Source organism: Colletotrichum chrysophilum, assembly GCF_026319265.1.
Source record: "Colletotrichum chrysophilum strain AFK26 chromosome Unknown scaffold_44, whole genome shotgun sequence".
NCBI lineage: Eukaryota > Fungi > Ascomycota > Sordariomycetes > Glomerellales > Glomerellaceae > Colletotrichum > Colletotrichum chrysophilum.
In genome coordinates, this window is record NW_026517331.1 from 146,157 (window position 1) to 166,893 (window position 20,737).

The 20,737-nt window shown below is 51.3% G+C and overlaps 6 protein-coding genes across 6 annotated transcripts; 2 read left to right on the forward strand and 4 right to left on the reverse strand.

Annotated features, from left to right (window-relative positions):
• Positions 1 to 642: 642 nt before the first annotated feature.
• Positions 643 to 2,467, reverse strand: COL26b_006137 (uncharacterized protein; the record flags this gene model as incomplete). The annotated part of the gene is made up of 5 exons (XM_053178961.1): positions 643 to 808; positions 869 to 1,543; positions 1,604 to 1,966; positions 2,032 to 2,152; positions 2,209 to 2,467. The coding sequence occupies 5 exons, from the start codon at positions 2,465 to 2,467 to the stop codon at positions 643 to 645; spliced, it is 1,584 nt and encodes a 527-aa protein (XP_053037087.1).
• A 1,787-nt stretch (positions 2,468 to 4,254) lies between these two features.
• On the reverse strand, positions 4,255 to 5,176 carry COL26b_006138 (uncharacterized protein; the record flags this gene model as incomplete). The annotated part of the gene is made up of 2 exons (XM_053178962.1): positions 4,255 to 5,023; positions 5,079 to 5,176. 2 exons carry the CDS (start codon positions 5,174 to 5,176, stop codon positions 4,255 to 4,257), a joined length of 867 nt encoding a protein of 288 aa, XP_053037088.1.
• Positions 5,177 to 6,484: 1,308 nt separating this feature from the next.
• Positions 6,485 to 7,900, forward strand: COL26b_006139 (uncharacterized protein; the record flags this gene model as incomplete). The annotated part of the gene is made up of 2 exons (XM_053178963.1): positions 6,485 to 6,646; positions 7,595 to 7,900. 2 exons carry the CDS (start codon positions 6,485 to 6,487, stop codon positions 7,898 to 7,900), a joined length of 468 nt encoding a protein of 155 aa, XP_053037089.1.
• A 115-nt stretch (positions 7,901 to 8,015) lies between these two features.
• Positions 8,016 to 8,741, reverse strand: COL26b_006140 (uncharacterized protein; the record flags this gene model as incomplete). The annotated part of the gene is made up of 1 exon (XM_053178964.1): positions 8,016 to 8,741. The coding sequence occupies one exon, from the start codon at positions 8,739 to 8,741 to the stop codon at positions 8,016 to 8,018; it is 726 nt and encodes a 241-aa protein (XP_053037090.1).
• Positions 8,742 to 14,258: 5,517 nt separating this feature from the next.
• On the forward strand, positions 14,259 to 14,727 carry COL26b_006141 (uncharacterized protein; the record flags this gene model as incomplete). Its single annotated transcript, XM_053178965.1, has 2 exons — positions 14,259 to 14,459; positions 14,572 to 14,727. The coding sequence occupies 2 exons, from the start codon at positions 14,259 to 14,261 to the stop codon at positions 14,725 to 14,727; spliced, it is 357 nt and encodes a 118-aa protein (XP_053037091.1).
• A 671-nt stretch (positions 14,728 to 15,398) lies between these two features.
• Positions 15,399 to 16,814, reverse strand: COL26b_006142 (uncharacterized protein; the record flags this gene model as incomplete). Its single annotated transcript, XM_053178966.1, has 1 exon — positions 15,399 to 16,814. The coding sequence occupies one exon, from the start codon at positions 16,812 to 16,814 to the stop codon at positions 15,399 to 15,401; it is 1,416 nt and encodes a 471-aa protein (XP_053037092.1).
• Between the last annotated feature and the right edge of the window lie 3,923 nt (positions 16,815 to 20,737).

Sequence of the window (20,737 nt, forward strand, 5' to 3'; positions counted from 1 at the left end):
GCCCAATCGCGGCAGCCAGGAAGACGCATGGCGATTCCGCGCTAGCAGGAGGTTGAATCCATTCGGGCCATGTCGACTTTGGGGTTTGAAACACGCAGATCCCAACGAGCCGTGTGAGGAGCCACAATTAGGATCGTCGGGACAAAAAGTCTTTCTTGCGTAGGAGCAAGGCTACCGTACTCCGCATCGTGATCTCGTACGAGAATAAGACGAGCCGAATTCGTCCTGATGAGGCTGTTGCGACGCTGTCTGGGTCGTACTCGAGCCGGAAAGGGACGAACGGGTTGGATTACTTGGGATAATCCACTGGGATCATATCCGTCATAATTCCAAGCGAGACGAGAAGATATCCACTTTGGAGGCTCTTTGGAATATTTTGAATTAAGTTTCTGAGCTAGGAAACGAGCTAACAGGACCGGAGAAGCAGGTGCTCGGGAATCCCAGCTTAGATGGTTTAGTTCACTCCGCGATTGTAGAAGTTCGTGAAGAATGTCCTCAATTCGCCTGAATATGGCAAGAAACAGGTCACACTCCACAAACTTCTACAATCGTCGAGCAAATCAGAAACATCTTGAGTTGGAATGCCTCTTGGCCTACCTGCTCCCACTCGAACACCATTGATTAAATAGTTACAATGTTGTGCTAAACAACTTTCACTCTGACTCCCGTGGTACCCTTGGCTGGCTCCGGCACGAACATGTCGTGATCGTATGCGACATCTTCGTCCTCGGTGTCGAAAAGTTGCATACGAGGCAGGACGCGCAGTACAAGGGCAGTCAAACACAGGTTCATCTCACACAAAGCCAAGCTAAAAGGTGTCATGTCAGCGAGTCTCTCTCATACGGACTTTCGGGTAGTAATCACTCACTTCATTCCCAAACAAGATCTGCTGCCCTTGGAGAAAGCGAGCATGCCCTTCTCGACGTCCTTTCTGCGGTTGTTCTTCTCATCCAGCCAACGCTCGGGGATGAACTGGTAGGAATCGGGGAAGACACCCTCCTCGTGATGGGTGATGGCGGCGGACATGCCAATGGCGAAGCCGCGGGGGATGACATACTCGACGGGCTTCTTGTTGAACTCGCCGCGGTAGACCAGGTTCTCCTGAGTGGGGATGCGAGCAGTGCGCGCAGAGACACCGTAAGACAGACGAAGACCCTCCTGGATGACCGCACCGAGGTAGGGAAGGGTCTCCAGAGACGTCCAGGATGGGAGGTGCTGAGGATCAGTGACAACCCCGTCGAGTTCCTTGCGGAGCTTCGCGAGGAGTTCGGGCTTAGTCAAGAGGTGATAAGTCATGACGGACAGGGCCCAGCTGGTGGTCTCGGTACCGGCGCCGACAACGGCCGTGGCTTCGTCGCCCAATCGCTCGGGCTCCTTTTCGAGCATGGAGAGTTCCGACTCCAAAAGGGAACCGAAGACTGTGGGGCGCTCATGTCGGATGCCGGCATCGAGTTCCTTCTTGGTCTTCTTGACCCTGTTCGGGATATCGATCTTCAACGTCTGGATGAGCAGGGCGATATCCGCGGGTAAGTAGTTGATGAGCCTTGTGCGGTGTTAGCGCCGTTGCTGTTCCCTTGCCTCCACCTCGTCCAAATTGACTTACCACTCTCCAAGCACGGTAAGAGACTTGGTCCAGGGAAAGAAGCGGAAGACAAAGACGGGTCGCAGAATTGAGGCGGTCGGGGCGCGGAAGTTGGGATACCACCCCTCCTGCTGCAGGAAGCCGAAGCTCTCGCCGAAACAGTAGCCCGAAATGGCATCGGACGTGAAGCAGCTGTAAGCCATTGTTACATCAAACTCCTTCTTGCCCGACTCGTTCAGCAGCTTGTCGCAAAGCCTCTGGACCATCGCATGCAAGTCCGCCTCCAATCGGGCAATGTTGCCGCGCGAAAAGAACTTGGCGAGAGGGCCACGTCGCAGACGGTGCTGGTCGTGATCAACAGTTCCGAATCCAGACTCGCCCAGGCTGGAGTTGTACAGAGTAATTAGCATAGTTGCGCTTGATTGGCTGGGGCTGCAGGAGTTGCTTACGCCGAGCCGTTGATCTGGTGAACTGGCTTGTCGCGCTTGCGACCGCTCACAGCGTAGATCTCGTCGGAGAAGTTGGCGTCGTTGCAGTGAACCTCATGAGGGCTGATGCGGACGATGGGTCCTGATGATGGTTAGAAACTTGTCAAAAGTCTTCAGCAATAATATGGTTGAACTCACCATACTGCTCGTGCATGCGGTGGATTTCTCTCGTGTATCTGCCGAACCTGATAACATCATGGTAGAACTCAGGGATGTACGTCGCAGCAGACAACTTCGGGCCGGGAATGCCGCTCAACGGGTGCAGCGGCGATATGTTGTAAAGGGCCTTGAAGAACTGGTACACCAGCCAGAGGCCGAGGAGACCAAGCACGCTGCGCGCGCTCAGGTACGACGCCGAAACGTCGACGGACGACGGTCCAGTCTCGATAGTCGACATCGTTGACGATTACCGACAAGAATGAAGGAAGGATGTTGAAACATGATTTCAAAAGTTGCGAAGAAGAGAGGGCAATATCATTTTCTCAACGGTCACCTTGCATCAGGCTGCTTGTGGAGAGTCCGGGGGTCACGATGGCCAAGTGCCAGCTCCACATATGCTGCATTGGCTCTACGCCCGATAAAGCCACAGGGCCGAGGTTTTGCAACGTCGAGACAAGGGCTCGTGGCATGAGGGATCAACAAGACGCGCAGGCGCAGCGGCCGCGGAAGGATTACAGAGTCTTTGATTTGCCGGCATAGCTATCGCATGCCCAGGATGGGCTGAGGTTGGGTGTTGGTGCTCTCTTCCACTGAAGAAGCGCGGGGGTGTGCTGATTATCGAGGAACGAAAACGGCCCCTATTCGCGGTGACAAACTGAATGTAACGTCGTGTTCTCTGGTGTCTAGAAGAGGCAATGTCGAGCAATTCCGTTACGGTTTTTGGGTGGCGTCTTGCACGCAACGGAGATGTCAAACGGCCCGCGAACGGGGGTCATGGAGATTTCTTTTCGTGGCCCAGGAAGATGGTTGGTTGAAGAATGAGGGCCCCTGAAGATTGCATCAAAAGAGCATCCACCCTTACAAGGTGGACCCCGGACATCTTTCGGCCACTTCGAAGCCCCTAATTACGTTCCGCACAACGTTCATTCGTACACGTGGTTCTGACGGCGGAGGCGGACTTCGTTTCCACAGAAAATTCTTCAGCAAAATTGGGGCACACGGCAGCGCGGAAGGTCGGACATCGAACAGAGTAAGTTTGCCCGATTGTCCCAAGCGCCGGGATTATGGGCCCCACTCTTCATGCCGGAAAGGCCGCAGGAATGGATAAGATGGGCCGCCTCCGGCTCGGCCGAGCTATCCATTAGGCGGCGTAAGCGGGCACAATTCGGTGCCGTACAAGAGTGTCTGAGTGGGGCCGTCTGTCCATCCGATCGCCGTGGGCCGGGCCGAGACTGCGGTTGGGGTTAACCAGTCCAATGGTCAGTCGGCGACCAGCCGTCTGTCAGCTTCAGGATTCTCCCCAATCGTTACAACGGAATGAATAGAGTATATGTTTGAATAAATAATGACTTGATCCATTGTTGAACTAGGGCAGGCCGCGATTGCAGGTCAAAAAACCTAGAAGCGTATGTAGTGAGCAATTAGAGTAAATGACCTTTGAACAACCATTTTGAAAGTCTCTACAGCACTGCGTTTTCGTCGCCAGTAACAAGTCTAAATGGTCGAGTCACCGGCGTCGTAAAAAGACGAAGAAGCACTCGCCATGGGCATCATGTCGACACGGCCCTTCACTGATGAGATTCTATTGCCGTGATATAGCTGACAGGGCTTTTGGTATCATCAGTTGCAACTTGACAAGCCAACGGCTTCGCTCGGCGTTCGTCGGAGCCAGCCTGATGTGGGGAACCTAACTCTAGCAGGAATGTCTGTACCATCGCCCGAAAGGGCACCGGAAAGAGCCCGCAGTAGCCCGCATTGGAGCTTCCTGCGGATCACGCGAGCGAGACCGAGGCTTTCATGGTTCGAGGAGCCAGGTTTGCAAACTGAACACCCCACAGTTTTATCGCCTGTGTTGGTACAAAGTCATGGTGAAGAACCAACAGACCAATTACCATCCTGATGAGTCGTAATATTGTGGAACGACATGCTTGCTCTTCATCAAAATCGCAACATTCTCCGCGTAATCGGCTTGATCGCCCCGGGTTCCTGCCGTGCAACGGCCCGTTTCCCGCCAAGATCTTCAATTCAGTCCAGGTCGCACTCGATTAGACTCTCTACTCCCTCTCCTTTCGACCAGATTTTAACGATTCGAAGCCCTGCAGGCTCCAAGAGACTCCGCCACTGTCCCTCCGTCCGTTCTCTCGAGGAAAACATGGTCATCATCACCATGTCTACTGCAGTCTCTTGCCAATTAGCACCTGTTGGGGGAATGACGTGCTCATTGATCAGAAGCTTGCTGTAACCTGGCTTCATTGCAGCAGTGACGCGATTCAGGATCTCCTTGCAGACATCTTCTCCCCAGTCATGCAAAACTGAATGCAGATAGTACGCTCTGGCCCCTCTGACAGGCTGCTCGTGGTGGAAGTTGTACGGCATCGTCTCTATCTTGGGGTCAACGTCCTTGACCTGCGAAATGACGTGCGGAAGATCTTGGAGGATGTGTCGACCGGGCGCATCAGGGCGTTTCCGACAGAACTCGTCTAAATCCTGGCCAATACCACCGCCAATGTCGACAAGAAAAGCTGCGTCAGGCGACGTGTCTGCGCCCTGAATCAGGCGCTCGGTGACAGGGAAGAAGCCCTGGTCCATCCACGATGGGCGGCCTTGATGGTACCCTGCCATGAAATTCTGGAACTCTCCGTCTGGGTATTTCTCTGCAATGTGCGCGAAGAAGTTGCTGTCTTTGCCGATGATATCGTTCACTGCCATCTCTGTAGGATCTTCTGAGATCTTCCAGCCGTTTCTCTTGAGATAATCGGGGAAAATACAGAAGGTTGGCCATACGCCACCGGTTCTGCAAGCGAATTAGTGTCAGATCGTGTTACGAATTCCGGATCAAAGATGCCTACACGCAGGAATATCCATCAGAAATGATGGACAGGCTGAGAGCTTTCGTGAAGTTGATGGCTTCATATTCATCAGGTCCTACCTCTCTCAGGTATCCCATTGCTGCGAGATGTCGCAGCAACCGTGAGAGCACGTCGACGTCGAAGTTCAACGCATTGGACAGTTCCGCAATCGTTTTTGGGCCTGGGTTATTGGCCATGAATTTCCACAACCCGGATTTCACTCCAGCTGCAATTGAAAAGCTAGCCGCTGGCTGAGGCAATCAGTTTAGTCCAATGTTCAGTATAACAAGGCTGCGTACCTGTGCCCATAGATGCCTAATCATTGTTTCTCGTGGAGTTTCAAGAGCCGTTACCAGCGAACGAGCCTGCTCCAACAGCCTGAGACGTCCATCGTTATCTTCGGGAGAGTAGGCGGCTCCAAGACTGCCAATACTGTTCGACAGATCCGCGACGCTTTTGGAATCGTTGGCTTGAATTGCAACAGACACCTCAACAGGTGCTCTTTCCGGAATTGAACCCATAGCGAGAGCTTGACATGCAGATTGAGAGGATGCACGATGTGTAAGGTCGCAAGGCAACAAACAAAGGGAGTTGCATGGAAACAGCTCCGGATAAGAGGGAGATATATACGCGCACACCTGTTCAGTGCCTTCCCATGTTCCCGGTTCGAGATACGACGGAACGCACAACGATATGCAGGGAAGCAATCCTTCAGAGGAGAGCGGCCGTTCGGGATGCGTCGCCAAGATCCTTAAGCGGTAGAATTCATTTACCTATTGCAACTACGTGCAGCAATTTCTGCATGGAAAAGGCTCAGCACCAACCGGATATTGGCTCTTTCGTTGCCACCGTTGCGATATACCCATGATAGTACGTGGGGCGCGGAATCTCGGGTGGACGCCGGTGACCTGTTTCCAACCATTATCAACAAATCAGAAGGCATAGTTGGTTTGACTCGTGTTGGTTTCTCCCCGGTAAGCAGCGCACGACCTTCCGCATTCGATGCTAGCATGAAGATGGGATGCTTAACTCTTGAAACTTCATTGTTTGCTACCTTACCTACCAATTTTTATGGCTGCATCAGCAAGAGATTCCATAATTTCGCGACTCGTGCCTCAGTCGGAAGGGGCTCGCTTCTTGCTGCAAGGGTCAAGAACCTGGAAATCGTAAGATCTTGAATCTCGGCCTGGCGGCCCAGTGTAGCATTTCCAGATTCTGGACTAGTTTTCGCACACCTTTCTTTTTCCTGCTGTCCTGCGTTAATGTGCTCTGCTGTTAAAAACTCTTTTCATCCAGCATCGTCTGGGCAGCTGTCGCTGTCCTCTTCTCCTTGCGTTGCCATTCAGCTTTCCCGAGATGCTTTGCTTCGATAGCAACTTCTCTCGACAAGATTTCACCCAATAACAATGTCGGACGCATGGAGAGCCGAGAACAAGGGGCCGGAGTCTCTTGTGGCCATCATTACTGTCACTGTTCTCAGCACGGTTTTCACTGGCGCAAGGCTGTTTGTCCGGGGCAAGATTCTGGGCAAGGTTCATCTGGATGACTACTTAATCATCGCGTCAGTTGTAAGTCAGCCCAAGCAAATCTGAGATCTGACGCCCTGGTCAATTGCGGAGGGCTTGATCGACTAACTTTTCTATGGGGCTCGCATTGCAGATCTGCAGTTGGGTGAGCGTTGCGACGGCGATCGTCGCCGTCGCATACGGAATGGGCTTGCACTTCGATACTCTCACCCGAGACCAGCAACAGAAAGCAATTTTCTGGACTATCGTCGGTTTTACAGCTGGTGTCATGTCCTTCGGCCTGCCAAAGTTAGCTGTTGTCGCATTGCTTACCCGCATTCTGAACCCAAGCGCATGGCACAAAAGGTTTCTTTGGGGCCTGTCCCTATTCTGCTTGCTGAACTTGACGGCAAACATGGTACTTCTCTTCACCCATTGTCAGCCTCCGCGTTCGCAATGGGATTTCGATGTCCCTAGTACGTGTTTGGACAAGTGGATTCTGGTTTCGTTCGCCATTTACACAGGATGTGAGTACCCTGTGACATATTGCAAGCACACAAACATACTGACTAGGATCCAAACAGCTTTCGGTGCCTTTGTCGACGCGTATCTTGCCATTTATCCTGCGGTGGTGCTTTCGAAGCTAGCTTGAAGAAGAAGATCGCCCTGAGTGTGGCACTTGGCATAGGCTCCATGTAGGGCATCCCAGAACTTTCATCTTCAATCCTCGAGTCATTATTGACTATTATGTAGCTCGACAGTTGTGGCAATTTACAAGTGCACCCGAGTACCGAGTCTTGCAAGCAAAGACTTTACATGTAAGTTTTGGTAGTCTTTGCGCTTTGATAAGCAGAATTGACCGGTATATCCTAGACGAAACCGCAGACTTGGTTATCTGGACTATGTAAGCCATTCCACAGCCTCTCCTTGACGCTTCAACGGCTAACTCTTGACGCAAACAGTGTCGAAGGCGGGACCATGATTATTGCTGCTTGCATCCCCATTCTTCAGCCCCTTGGCGAACTCATCTTCGGCAAGCGACTGTTTAGTTCGGGTGGTGGCCGACGTACATACGAGAACTATGGCTTGGGGCCCAGTGGCCAAATGCGATCTGAGAATATCGAGCTATCTCGCGGCCACAAGCGAATGCCCAGACAGCAAGATACAGTCAGCTTCGACGACCTGGATACAACAACCACCACAGCGGTGGCGAAGGGAAGTCAAGAAAGCATTCTTGGGCAACACGATTTTAGCGGCAAGATCATGCGAACCGATGCATTTACCGTCAGCATAGAACAGACAAAAAAGAAGTCGTGACCAAGTCGGTTGGCTATGTAATGACAAGTGGGGTCCTGTTGGGGAGGAAAAGTCGGTGTATTGCGACCGTGTAATATTTCTAGACAAAACTCAAAGCATCTCATTGAGCAAGGCATCATGCATAGGATCTGAACCGGTCGGCCATCGGCATGTAGTCCTTTGGCTTAGGCTCTCCAGTTATTCCGCCAAACACCAGTTGGCCTTTCAATTTCCACTTCTTTGGGACATCCCAAGCTTTCACTACCTCCTCATCAATGATGGGGTTGTAGTGCTGTAAATTGGCACCGATGTCTTCCGCCGCCAGGAGAGTCCATACGGCATACTGCAGCATTCCATCGCTCTGTGCGGCCCATAGAGGGACCTCAGTGGCATAGGTAGGGTACTTCTCCTGCAAGTCTTCGACAATCTGTTGATCCTCGAAGAACAAGATAGTGCCTGCGGCTTTCTTGAAGTTCTTCATCTTTTCGCTCGTGTGTTCCCACTTTTCATCCGGCACCTTGGCTCGGAGGATCTTGGTAATGATGTCCCACAGCCTGTCATGCTGCTGACCGTGAAGCACAATAACTCGGTTCGATTGGGAATTGAAGGCGGATGGTACCTCGGCGAGTGCTTCTTGAACGATTTTGTCGATGCGGGTGGTTGATAAGGGGACTTTTCTAGATAGCTGGTAGTGCGATCGTCGAGTCTGCATCACCTCCAGCAGGTCACTCGCGGAGACGCTGGACGGCGCATCAACAGCGATGTAACGTGGGGGCGTGAATATCACTTCTGAGTCACCAAAAGGGAGTGGGCAGCAGAAGGTATCCTGCAGCATCCTTCGGAGGGGGCGGAGTGCAGCCATGGTTGGGCGGTAAGACGGCGTGCTTTTCTGCTGCGTGATGCACTCCAGATCTGCGAGTAGTGTGAAGAAAAAGAAACGCGGAAAAGCTTAGAAAATTCGGCAGGAGGTGCAGTTTTCAGGGTCCCGCTTGAATGGCATTATAGCCAGGATCACATGCCGTCATGCTGCTCCCACATGATTAGATTGATAAGATCTCAGTCGGAAAACCATCAAGATTGAGACCGAAACTGACTCGTCTGGAGGCCGCGTAACGCGGTGTCCGAATTTCAAGCGGGTCTCCGACATCGCCGAGCTGTGATCCGGGTACGGTCCGGCATTTCAAACCCGAAGCGGTGTGGATGTCACAGCATCGGCTAGGTTTGTCATGGCTGACAGAAGATATCTCACTGATCAAATTGTATGCGCGCGCCAACCGACGGCAAAGTTGAACGCTTTGCGTTCAGGAGAAAAGTTGGTGGTTTAAGAGGAGAGAAAGGTCAATTTGTCTGCGAAAGCCGGGTACCTCCGAGCCGAGCCGACTGAGACTGCGGTGGACCACGCTCGACATATGCCCGTTGGCAGTTAGGCTTCGTGCGCAAGTAAGGGCATGAAACAACAACCCAACGGAGGCGCCTATTCAGAGGGCAAATCTGGTCTGTTGCGGAATATGCTGAAGCATGTTGTCGTTACTTCCTCAGCAATGATCGCGTCGTTTGCTGCCATGTCTTCTCTGCTCATCCCCGAATTCGCGAGCCGCATATGTGCCAGGACCATGGCTGGTATCATGTAAGCCTTGCCAACGAAATCCTGTGTCGGAAGCCTTTGTTCAGCGATGTAAATGAAGCGTCCAAGGATCTTGGCGAACCTCTCCTTGAGCTCAGGTACAAGTGTCCATGATTGGGGATCCGCGAAATAGCTTTCCATCTGGATGCAAATGAAGAGGATTGCTTGAAAGGCAATTGTCTGGAAGATGGAGCTCGAAGTGCGCATTAAAGTTACTAGCGCGTCATTCTCCGGCCAACCGGTCTTGTCTTGGGGAGGGTCGAGCCTTTCCATTAGGGACATTGCGGTAGACATGGAAATATTGTGGGAGAAGGTGTATAATGGACTTCTGAGCGATCCAAAAGGGATATGAAGAGCCAACAGTGATCTGGCGCACAAAGTGGCGGGCAATCCATGAGTAAACGCTGTCGAGTTAGAATGATGGGCTGAATCCGATGATAGCAGGAGCTGTGCTGCGGGGCTTAGCTGTTCATGCAAGATGAATGCTTCATTGTAGTCGACTGAGCCTTTTATGTTATTGAGAAAATGTGCAATCTGAAGTCTGACTGGTAGAGTGGATATCAGCACCAAAACAGCTGAGATGACCTGAGAACCTTCTGTAGGGTCCAAATGGTCGGACACCATCGTCGGTAATGGCATATCCCAATCGTCTGGAGTCAACGTTGGCTGCATTCCTTCATCCATAGAGCTTTGCAAATCAAGCTCGAGAATGGTATACCATAGATTTTGATGCATCAATAGCTCCTCCGGATCCAGTTGGTGGCCCGTAGAAGAAGGATCTCGATGCAGACCTGCCATCATAGCATTGCGCACCAATGCCCCGGATGAGGGCCAACTCGCAAGCACCTCTAGACCGTAGCATTGCCGCATTAGACTAATGAGGCAGGAGGACTTTAATGTCGTTATATCGCGGGGATCAGACCGAAGCGCAACGCTTTGCCATGCTTGAATGAGATGCCACCACGTGGTAATCCTGGTGAGAGGAATTCGGTCTTCCGTCGGCTGGATCGATGCGTTGCCGATGGCAATTACCAGCAGTAGGTGGATGCAGAAAGTCAAGGACACGCTCTCTGGTGATTCCCAATGTTTCTCAGTCCCAGCCCGAAAACTAGACTGACTGAAAAATCGAAAGATGGAGCCGTATGTCTCAAAGTATCTGTCGACTAGCTTGATGGCAATTTCTCTGTCGGGAATTTCCTCGAAGATGGATCGCTGAGCTTCCTCGGAATCTCCCGAAACCAAAAAGCGGCGTTGGAATAGTTGGTCTTTCAGATCACTGTAAGAAGTGAATTTGCCATCGGGTTTGATGAAGCCAGCTTGACTAAGGGGTATTATGATGTGGTCCAACTGCACGGTCAATGTCAGACTAATAATACCGAGAAAGTTGATGAAAGTTGGGAGGCAAACCTACCTTTTCAAGAAGACCGTGAACGCTACTTCTTCCGTACCAACTTCTCTTTAAAGGGTTTCGGGAAACCTTTCTTGGGATTGGGGGGGATTCCAAACTCTGGCCAATGACAGTTTCTTGGGGCGTCAACAACGTGATCTCGGGATGATTTTGCCCCCTTTCTCTCTGCCCCACGCTTGTCTCCGAATTGGCTGAAACTCCACAGGCTGCCGGTGATATGTGTGGGGATTCAAGACCAACATCTTCGTGTCCTTCGATTGACACTGGCTCGTCGCTAGGTGCGACTCGATCTCGGTTATCGGACCGTGCCGCTTGAGCCTCTTGTGGAGGGTGCCTCTCGTCACTCTCAGTTGCTGAGTGGTCATAGGTGCATCTCAAGGGAGGATCAGTCTTGGAACACCGATCACAAGGCTGTCCTTTATTACACTTCAGCTTTCGGCGATGACATTGATGACAGACCAGCTTGGACCGTTCCCGCCGTCGCCGGAAGGACCTAGTCCTGCCTGCGGCCGGAAGGTCGGACATAATGACAGATGACGATTGAAACGCAACACGATGGGCGGATGAAAGATAAGCTGGCCTCTGCAGGAAGTGGAATGATGAATGAGGGACGATGGATCACAATCATATCTGACGGACGTGGCAGAGAACTCCCTGCTGACATCTGATGAACATCGGTCGGCGACGCCAATTTCCATGGCTAGACCCCACCTGTAACGCCGAGCAACTCTATTTCATATCCTTGGGCCGGACTTAAGAGTGGGTCTCAGCTGACTGTCGGTATGACAGGTCGTCCCGATGACAGCCAAGACGAATTTGTAAATTCGGTGCTGTGACATCTCGACCGAAATCAATTCTCAACATGTACTGAGGCCCCAACGTCCTGTGGTTCACCGCTATATAGTCTTTCACGGCACATTATCCTCTGCGCTGCACTCTCTCCGGGTGCAAAATGAGCAACTCAATACGGGGGATAGTTTCAATCCATGGGCCCATCACGAACGTTTTGCAACGTTGCCTTCTCAAGAAACAGTGCTTCCTAAATTCTACAAGTTCGGCCATTGAATGTCACTTTCGTAAGCAATCTTCAACACCGCCGTAAACCTCACCGTGACTGGATTGACGCATGTCCGGATATGATCATGGTTACTTATGCTCAACAACAAGTGCTCTCTAGTGCCCTGGCATAGACAGGTAGTTCAAAATTACTGCTTTGAATCATTGATATATCTCCATTGGCTGACTACATAGTAGGTCACTGGCAAGGATTCGCGTTCCCCCATCTTGGGTCCTCTTCGACAGCGCACGTCCGTGACAGTGCACGGCCATGGATCCAATACTACCGTTCGTGGCGTTTCATCTACTGCATCTCCTACATCCCTGTTGCCGTTACAAAGAACTTGGAGACTGAATTGTTTCGAAGATCCATCATCGGAGTCCGCGGAGCCTCTTAAGTAGCCATTGTTGACGACACTCTCTGGCCGCTTCTGGCCTTTTGAGAGTAATTGCGGTCTGTGTGTTGAGCAATACTACCTAGCCGCACATCGCCAGCCTAAGGTGAAGCCGCCCACAACTGGCCCGAACATGGAACCTATTGACCTGACGATGGGCAGCTGAGTTGATACTCATACCTGGCCCTTTTTCTCTGTGCAATGCTACTCACTGTCGTAACGTATGGAACGCATCAACCCTTCTCAATGGTTGCAGAACCCGCCCAGCTATGTTCAAGGTCAAAGATCTCTCGAAATGTCAGTTAGATGCATGCTTAATTGGAAATAGTGTTTGAGAATATTTTTCAACCCTGTCAGCATAGATCCTTGCGCGCCTGCCGGGGAGCCTGTTTTCAACTACCCAGACAGTATGCTTTACCCTTTCTCAAATCGAGGCCAGTCTCTTCATTATAGGAAGAAGGCGGATTTGCCCTTGAGAAGAGTCGCCATTCTTCAATCTTAGTTTTGGTGGCTTCAGAGAGCATACAAGTTCTAGTTTGTACGTGTCTTCAGTCAATCCCAAAATACGTGAGAAGGCAACTGGGAAGTGACTTACATCAATGCTTCACGATGAGTGGAGGTTGGCGACCCCACGACCCGTGTTCAGAGCTGCCAGTTCGCATTTGACATCTGCCTGACATCTGCAAGGGGTAGGTTGCATGTTGAATTCCTAATTGCTGACATTCATCTATGCCTCTCATTTCCGGCTAATTTCCCTGCACTTTTTGCTACTCGGAAAAGCAACAAGACAAAGAAGAAAGTACGTCCCCCGCGCGGGATGATCCACTTGCTAGCTACGCAGCCAAATATCTTTATTCAGGTTAGAGGCAACTGAAGTAAGGGGCCTCAAAAGTTGAGGGAGGCCTCCGCAATTGATTAGCCACTACAATCAAGTTTGCAGTTGGAACAAGGTAGAAATTTTCGAAGCTCTTCCGCCACTTTTCTCCGAATACCGGATCACTGACTCCAATGACGGCTGTCCGACCTTGACAGCAACCCACCTCCCGATGGCTATGGAATCGGAGATTTTCCAGTTGCAGAAAGATCCCCTCTTCTTAATGGCTTGACGTAGAGGTAAGGTTGTCTTCTATGCTTCTCCAAAGGAAGTCAGCTGCATGTTAAAATCTGCACAAAACTGCAGAGACCTGCAGCCGCCATGGTGAATCAAGGCTGGTCACGCACCTATGATCCCACAACCATGCAGCACACCGCATGTTGGTACGGATCACATTGCGGTATTTGTGGTCTAGATCCCGCTGACAACGAGGGGTCGGTGTCCACTGTCTTAGAGCCCTGCATGGTATACCGACATATAGGGTGACATCGGCTGCAACCCAATCTGTAAGCAAATCGTGATGTTTGCCCTGCCGATAACAGCTGATTTCAAAATGTTTGGCAAACTGTGGACGCAGGGGAAAAAAAGAAACCCTCGGCGAAAGCCTTTTTGAGCAGTCGAAGAAAAAATGGTCCGAGTAAATGCCCGTGGAACTTTCTGTGACCATGACCTGCTGCACCTCCCTGATTGGTGTTGACGGACATTAATCGATGGACGTCGATCCTCCGCACCTGCCATCTTGAGCACTGGTTGGTCAGTTTATATCGTCTAAATCTCCGTTTGAGGAATCTGGCGGCAACACCGGCACCTGAAGTGGTTTAAACTGGCATGCTGCTATCCGTCAACATACCACGGGAGCTTTTTGCACCCGGGCGGAATGCGGGCTCTCCCGATGAATCTGAATCTATTAAAGAGGCTATTCCCAGCCGAAAGAATGAAGAGTATTCCGACATCATCCTCAGCCATCAAATCTTGAGATCAATCAGACAGAACACTTTTGTCATCATTTCCCAAATTTCACCATGAAGGTCTCCGCAGTTCTTGCTCTTTTCGCGACCTCGGCTATTGCCACTGAGTTCGGCAAGACGTGCAGAGATGAGCACATCGACGCCAACACCGACGTTCTGACAGCCAAGTGCGATACTGGCGACGGAAAGGGCACCCTCCTGGACACCTCGCTCAACCTGAACGACTGCTTTGGGTTCCAAAACAACCAGATCCAGGTACGTACGGAATATCCGAGGCTGGAATGCTCTTGTGGTCTTGGAGGTGCATGATCGCGGGTTGCAGTCGCCCACATCCCGGATCCTTGTTTTGCTGACCATTCCGTCATAGTACGCGAACCAGGGCCACTTTGGCGACGTCTGCAAGGACTGCTTCTCATACCGTCTGCCCGACCCCATCTATGAGATTTTCGGCGTCTTCAGGGTTTGGATGAACTGCACCTGCAACGGCAGTCCCACGGAGAGTGCCATCAACCTGGGTAAGTGACGTTCTGGCTTGGCGCTGTTGCGAGCCTCATTCTCTTGCATGCATTAGACCCCGGCTGGGCATGGTCGCTGACATCACCCTACAGACAAGACCCCAATCAGCAACAAGTTCGGCACTTTGTCCTGCGCTCGTGGATAGACAACCATGCACATGGACTTCTTATCTCAATCATTGTTTCTTGCTTGTTTCTGTCTCTTCCGAAAAAAATGGAGTAGTCAATGGCTTCAATCTTAAAGTCTGGCTAGGCTGGGTATGATTTACGATAGTTCTGGATCTCGTTCGCTACATCTTGGAGGATACCACTTTGAAGACTTCTTGTACATATTTAGCGGCCCAGCGCCGTCATGTTGGAGGATGGAATATCTAGCAGCAACCTCCCTGCTTGTCATTGCCATGCATACTGTAAGACAGCATCTCAAATCGGTAGCCTTGTCAACAAGTCGTTCACTCGTAGCACTGGAATCACAATCGTGAGACATGCCTCTTGTTCAAACTCCCTCAATTGGCTCTAACCATCATTCCCAGGTCTGGATCTACTCCAGACTAGTCTCATCAAGAATGTACACGTAGGCATGGAACCCACACTCAAGCCTCATTGCGGAAACCTCATCATCCCAAACCAGATCAAAAGCCTATTAACTCCGCGCTACGGCCGTTGCAGTCATCACCAATCAGAGGAGGCTCAGCATCGATGACGGAGTTGGCGACCCTTCCCGGCCTGAGCTCGAGATTGACAAATTGTTCATCCGCCTTGCCAGGTTGGGAAGGCTTTCCCAGTTGTACTCGTCTTTCCACGTGTTGTCCGACTTGGCTTGAAGGATGAAGTCATAAAGATTGGCCATCTCTTGACTGTCCCACATTCCCTCTCTTCTCTTCATCCTCCGCAAGGCATCGATGCATCGTCGTTCCAAGTCGTCGTTCTCGCAGAACGCGCAGATGTACGACAGCGAAGGCACCACATCTGCCGCGAGTGAGAAGGTGGGCCTCGTTCCTTGCGTCTTGCCGAGGATGATGTCTTCAGCCATGTCCACTAGCTCATTCAAAACTCCCATATCCGAATGCTTCATATCGCAGGGCGTGTCGTGCGAGTTGAAGATTTCCCAACTCTTCCTGGAGAAGTCCAAGGCCTTAAGCTCTTCTCTATCCGCCTGATCGATGCGTTCCGGCAGGCCCTTTTGAAAGGCGTCGAAGCGAACGCACCACTCTTTGAAATGTTTATCGGCCAAATCCCATTCGGCCTGTTTTGTTGAGCTCCTCGAAGTCGTTGATCCAGGCGAGTCCTTGCCATTCTCAGGCGGAGAGGGACATGATCTGCACGTGGAGCCTTCACTGCAGGATACCCACGACTCATCGAACGCTTCGGAGAACATGACTTCGACGAGATGAAGCTGGTATCGGGCCTCGGCGACACTAGTGAAGGGTCTGGTCTGGTCTTTCTCTTCGTCTTGAACGAAGAAGGACAGATCAGGAACCACGTCCTCCTCGATTAGCATTGACGCATCCATGCCCATGCACGAAAACATGCCGGCTATGTCGCAAAGCTGGATGAAATGGTTTTCGACGGTTTCGGCGAGACACTTGTCGTAAGCGGAGAGCGAGGCTGGATTTCGTCGGTATGCTAGTGCTGCTTGGTGAAGTGAGTCAAGAACCTTTGCTCCGGATCTCAAGTGTTGAACGGCTTTGTCATATTGCCCTCGGATGATTTCGTAACAGACGAAGACTAGACAACTGATCAGGGTGATTCTGATGTTGACTGGTGATGGGTCAGCCATAATTTGGATGGCTTCTGAGACGGCTTTTCGGTAATGCCGCGTTGATACATCGCTCAGTTCCAACGAGCTCTCCGTCGCTTGTGTCTCGTAAAAGGGGTTTTCCAAGAATGCTCTGTGGGCGGAGCCAAGGGCGATGACGGCATGCTTGACGGAATCGGAGTAGTAGCCTAGAGGTAGGATGTAATTGCTCCAAAGTTTTGCCAAAGGCGTAGAGGCTCCGAAGTCTGGAACGGTGCAGTTATGCACGTGGTGGAACATGAGTCTCTCGATGTTGTCTCCCGTAATATCCCAGTTGACAGGTGCTGTCAGATGCATCACCGACGTATTTCGAATCTGTCGCGCCAGCATGCAAGCGGTAGCAGTGGCGTTCGCGCTTGGCGATCGTGACGCTCGCCTTGTTTGTACAGCATTGAGATTCGGGTATCCATCGCATTTGTGCTTGTCCTTTTTGCATCTTTTGCATGTGGGTTTCTCCTCGTCACACTTCACATGTCGGACTCTAGCACCAGTTGGTCAGATCCTGTACAGCGAGGCCGGTGATACAAACAAAGTCTAGATAGCGAACTATAGAACCAGGCAAAGAGGCCTTACTTGCTGTGATGAAAGGAAACTTGGGGTCAGTCGAAGCATTCTTGAACCAACTAAAGTGGCATCAGTGTTGGTCACCAACCATGTCAGACATCCGGTCCTAACCTTTGACGCGCTCGCCCTGGTTCGCTTGGGCTTCTTCGGCGCGGGGGCCACCGAAAAGACTCCGGTCCCCGGAATGTGCGCGTCCAATGGCATTATTGGCTTCGATATGCGTACGAAAGAAAGCTTATCAGACAAATCAAGTTGTGAGATCGAACGGAGCTTGATGACAGCTGTCCGTACCGAAACACCGGTGAAAAGGTGGGAGCGCGCTCTCGGATACGGTAACGCGGGGGCTAAGACAGGGTATGCGCCAAGCATCATCACACTTTTGGGCAACGCCCACTATATAAGCCAAGGTGGTCGAATTGGCCAAAAGCGCGCCGACGCGCCCCTCGGGCGCCGATGAGCCCTGGCCATCCCCTGGTTTTCCCTGCGACGTCAGCAACTTCGTCAGGGACAACAAGCGTTTTGGCGCTAACACTTAGTCTTTTACGACGTAGCCAATCATACGACTCGGTCGAAAGTTATTATTCAAGAAATATGGGCCTCCCGAGGATGGGACCGTTCGAGGTTCCCGCAAAATTGTCTGAACTCGACGGAAGAAGGTGCCTAGCTCCGGTGATTCACACGGCGACGCCGATACAAAAAGTGCTTCTTTCAGCCCTACTGGGCAACATGCGTTCAAAAGATCGCGGAATTCTTTTCGTCTTCCTATTGGCGTCTTTGCCTTCTCGAAGCAAACCTGTGGCATCTGCGAATGCCGCTAGCTGAGAATGATTCAGCCCCTGTTTTAGACCGTTGGCTGGAGCTCCCATCTCCACTGCGGGTATTGAAGGTTGAGGAGTCTCGTCAGTGTCATCCCTTAGACGTAAAACTCTCTCGAAGTTGTAGTTGCGACATACGACAGAAGATGGGATGGCAGCCCGGCATATCGATGTTAACCTTTCGGAGTCTTAACCGTTTGTTTCTATCCCTTTGTTCTGACAACGATAATTCGATGAAATATGGCAAGGCCTTTTACTGCTGCCTAAACCTAATCTCCTAAGCTGAAATGGCTTAGCACACAACACGAAAGATTGCAACTCCAGTGCTATTCTTGGCACCGGCACCTGTCTGGTGTGATTACTGATGGACACTGAGATTCTAGAAAGCCCGCCTAGCGGGACTTTAATTCTCTCCGGCTTCCATGGCATAATTTTCCGCGTATTCGCCGTGCATCTGAGTGCCATCGGGCTGTCGTTCACGTTGTTATGGCGCTCACACTAGGACCCCCCTTGTAGTCTCACATGTCCAACATCTGACGGAGAGTTTGACAGTATGAGCCTCTTGAACATCATAAGGGGATGATGTAACAATTTCGCTGCCGTCGATGCTCAATGAGTAACATTGTTTGCGAATTTGCTTCAAGCTCACTAAACGATTTTCGAAACATTCTCCCAGGTATCCTGGGCGGCACAGTCTGCATGAATCTCGGTCTCGGTCGAAAGTACAGATATGGTCAATAGCGATGCACGTGTTCTCAGCAAGAGTTAAAGATCTCGCCAGTGGGACGGTCTGGCCTCCCCCGCAAGCCCCGCGCCGAGAAACAGCGATGAGACTCGGAGAAGCACGCTCGGACTGCAAAAGCACATAGCCAGGGGAAAACCCTTTACCAGGTTACCAGTCGTGCTGGGGCGTGCAAGGGTAGCTAAACAAGTGTGCCGACCGTTAAACTACCTTGCCTGACTGCCTCTAGAACAGCAGGCTAGGGGGTGCTCCGCCCCAACTTACAAGGAGAAATCTTCAATGCAACGTTAACATTACCACGAAGGTGACTTTGAGTGCACCCGGCAGCAAACTCCTCTCATGTAGGAGAAGCATCACATGGATATCGATACACTCTGATCATTTCCTCCATTGCGCCACGATGTAAAGACCAACTAGGATTGTGAGCCGACGTGTAAGAGTGCTTAAGATAGGGTAAAGATAGCGTTCCAGATAGGAAGCTCACCATCCACCGCTAATCAGAGCAACTTCGGTGAGGTTTTGAACAGTACGAGTCTTGCAGTGCGTTATCTATGAAGAGGGGCTGCTCAGCTGGCTACCGGACATCATGGAAGTCTCACAAGAGCTTCAAACTTCGCGCCGAGCCAACTCAATGGCTACAGTGAACATTCATAGGGTGATTTTCAATACCCCCAGCAGATGACTGTAGTACGATCGACATATAATAAGATGTTCTGAATTGTTTTGGTGCACATCGCAAATCTCTGCGCGTGAGACTGGGGTCACGTTTGCACCCGTCGACTCAAAACTTCCCACCGGGCTCCGGAACCGTATCTGACGACATCGACAAATGATATGGGATCAGTGTTGAGTGCATGAAATGGCAGAAATATTCCCTCTTTGGGCTGGGCTGAGACATACACGTAATTTCACTTCATATGACACATGTCTATCGATTCACCTGAACTCGTGGCTGAGTTGTCAGGCTGATTTCTCAGGGGGAATTGGCGGCAGCATAGCCCTATTCGGCCCTTCTGCGTGATGGCCACCAGTGAGATGTGTGCCAGCGCGTTTGGCAAGTCAAACAAAGCTCGCCATGTGTTCGGTTTAACAGCAATCTCATCAGCCATCGTAATGTCACAATACCAAGACTGGTCTTGATGTCTTCGACCTAAAGAACTGGTGAGGATTGCGGGTATCTTTGTGTCGTTCTACCAGACTTTAGCGACCCCATTTGGCATGGTCTACTCCAGTTTACAGGTTCCCAAGTGGAATCGAACAACGGCCTAGAGCCGTCCAAGGTTGCAACCAACGGGCCATGCCTCTTTCATGGTTAGTGATTCCAACTAAATATGGGAGCCGAACACACAGTCGGCATATTCGTGCCGCGCGTCAAGGATCGATAGGCTCAAGACCCAAGGCAAGGGGATGAACACCGAGGCCTCCAGCTGAGACCCCACTGCACTAGACATGCAGGAGACGTCTGATTGAGCAAGTTCGGCACAGCCCCCATCGATACGGGCGAGGTAGGGCTTAGGCAGCCGTTTTGGCGAGGCATTTTCCCCGTCTTTGGGCCAATGAGGGTGGCCCTGCTAATTTCTAGTCTCGTCCGGCGCCGTTACGATTCTTGGAGCCTCAGTCCATAGCATTCTCGGCCCCCGGGAAGTACCCGCTCAATCTTATTATGACTTCATGTCAGGGCCGTCGCGTGAAGTGCGCGGGGGCCGAAAGCAGCTTTATTCTCGGATGGGTAAGTAGACAAGTTTCAAAAGTCCAACTCCTTGCTGGCAAACTCAACCCATTTCAACAAATATTGTCAACTTCTCTGATGGCGATCTTGCCGCGCTTTGCAACTTATGGCTGCACGATATGTCAGGCCAAATTCACATGCGCTATCGACGTGTGTGTAAGCGATGTAAATTTGTTTTCGACAGTGAACACCGCGATGGCACCCATGCCTGTAGAAGCTCTGTTTCTCGAGGGGCTTCGCCAGTGGCAATATCCACTACCACTTCGCCAAGGTAGGCCAGCCCTCGGACCAATCACTAATCAAACAACCTTCAGTCATCCGACATTGACGAGTTCAAGATCCCCGAAGAGGAACTATTCCATAAGGCCTA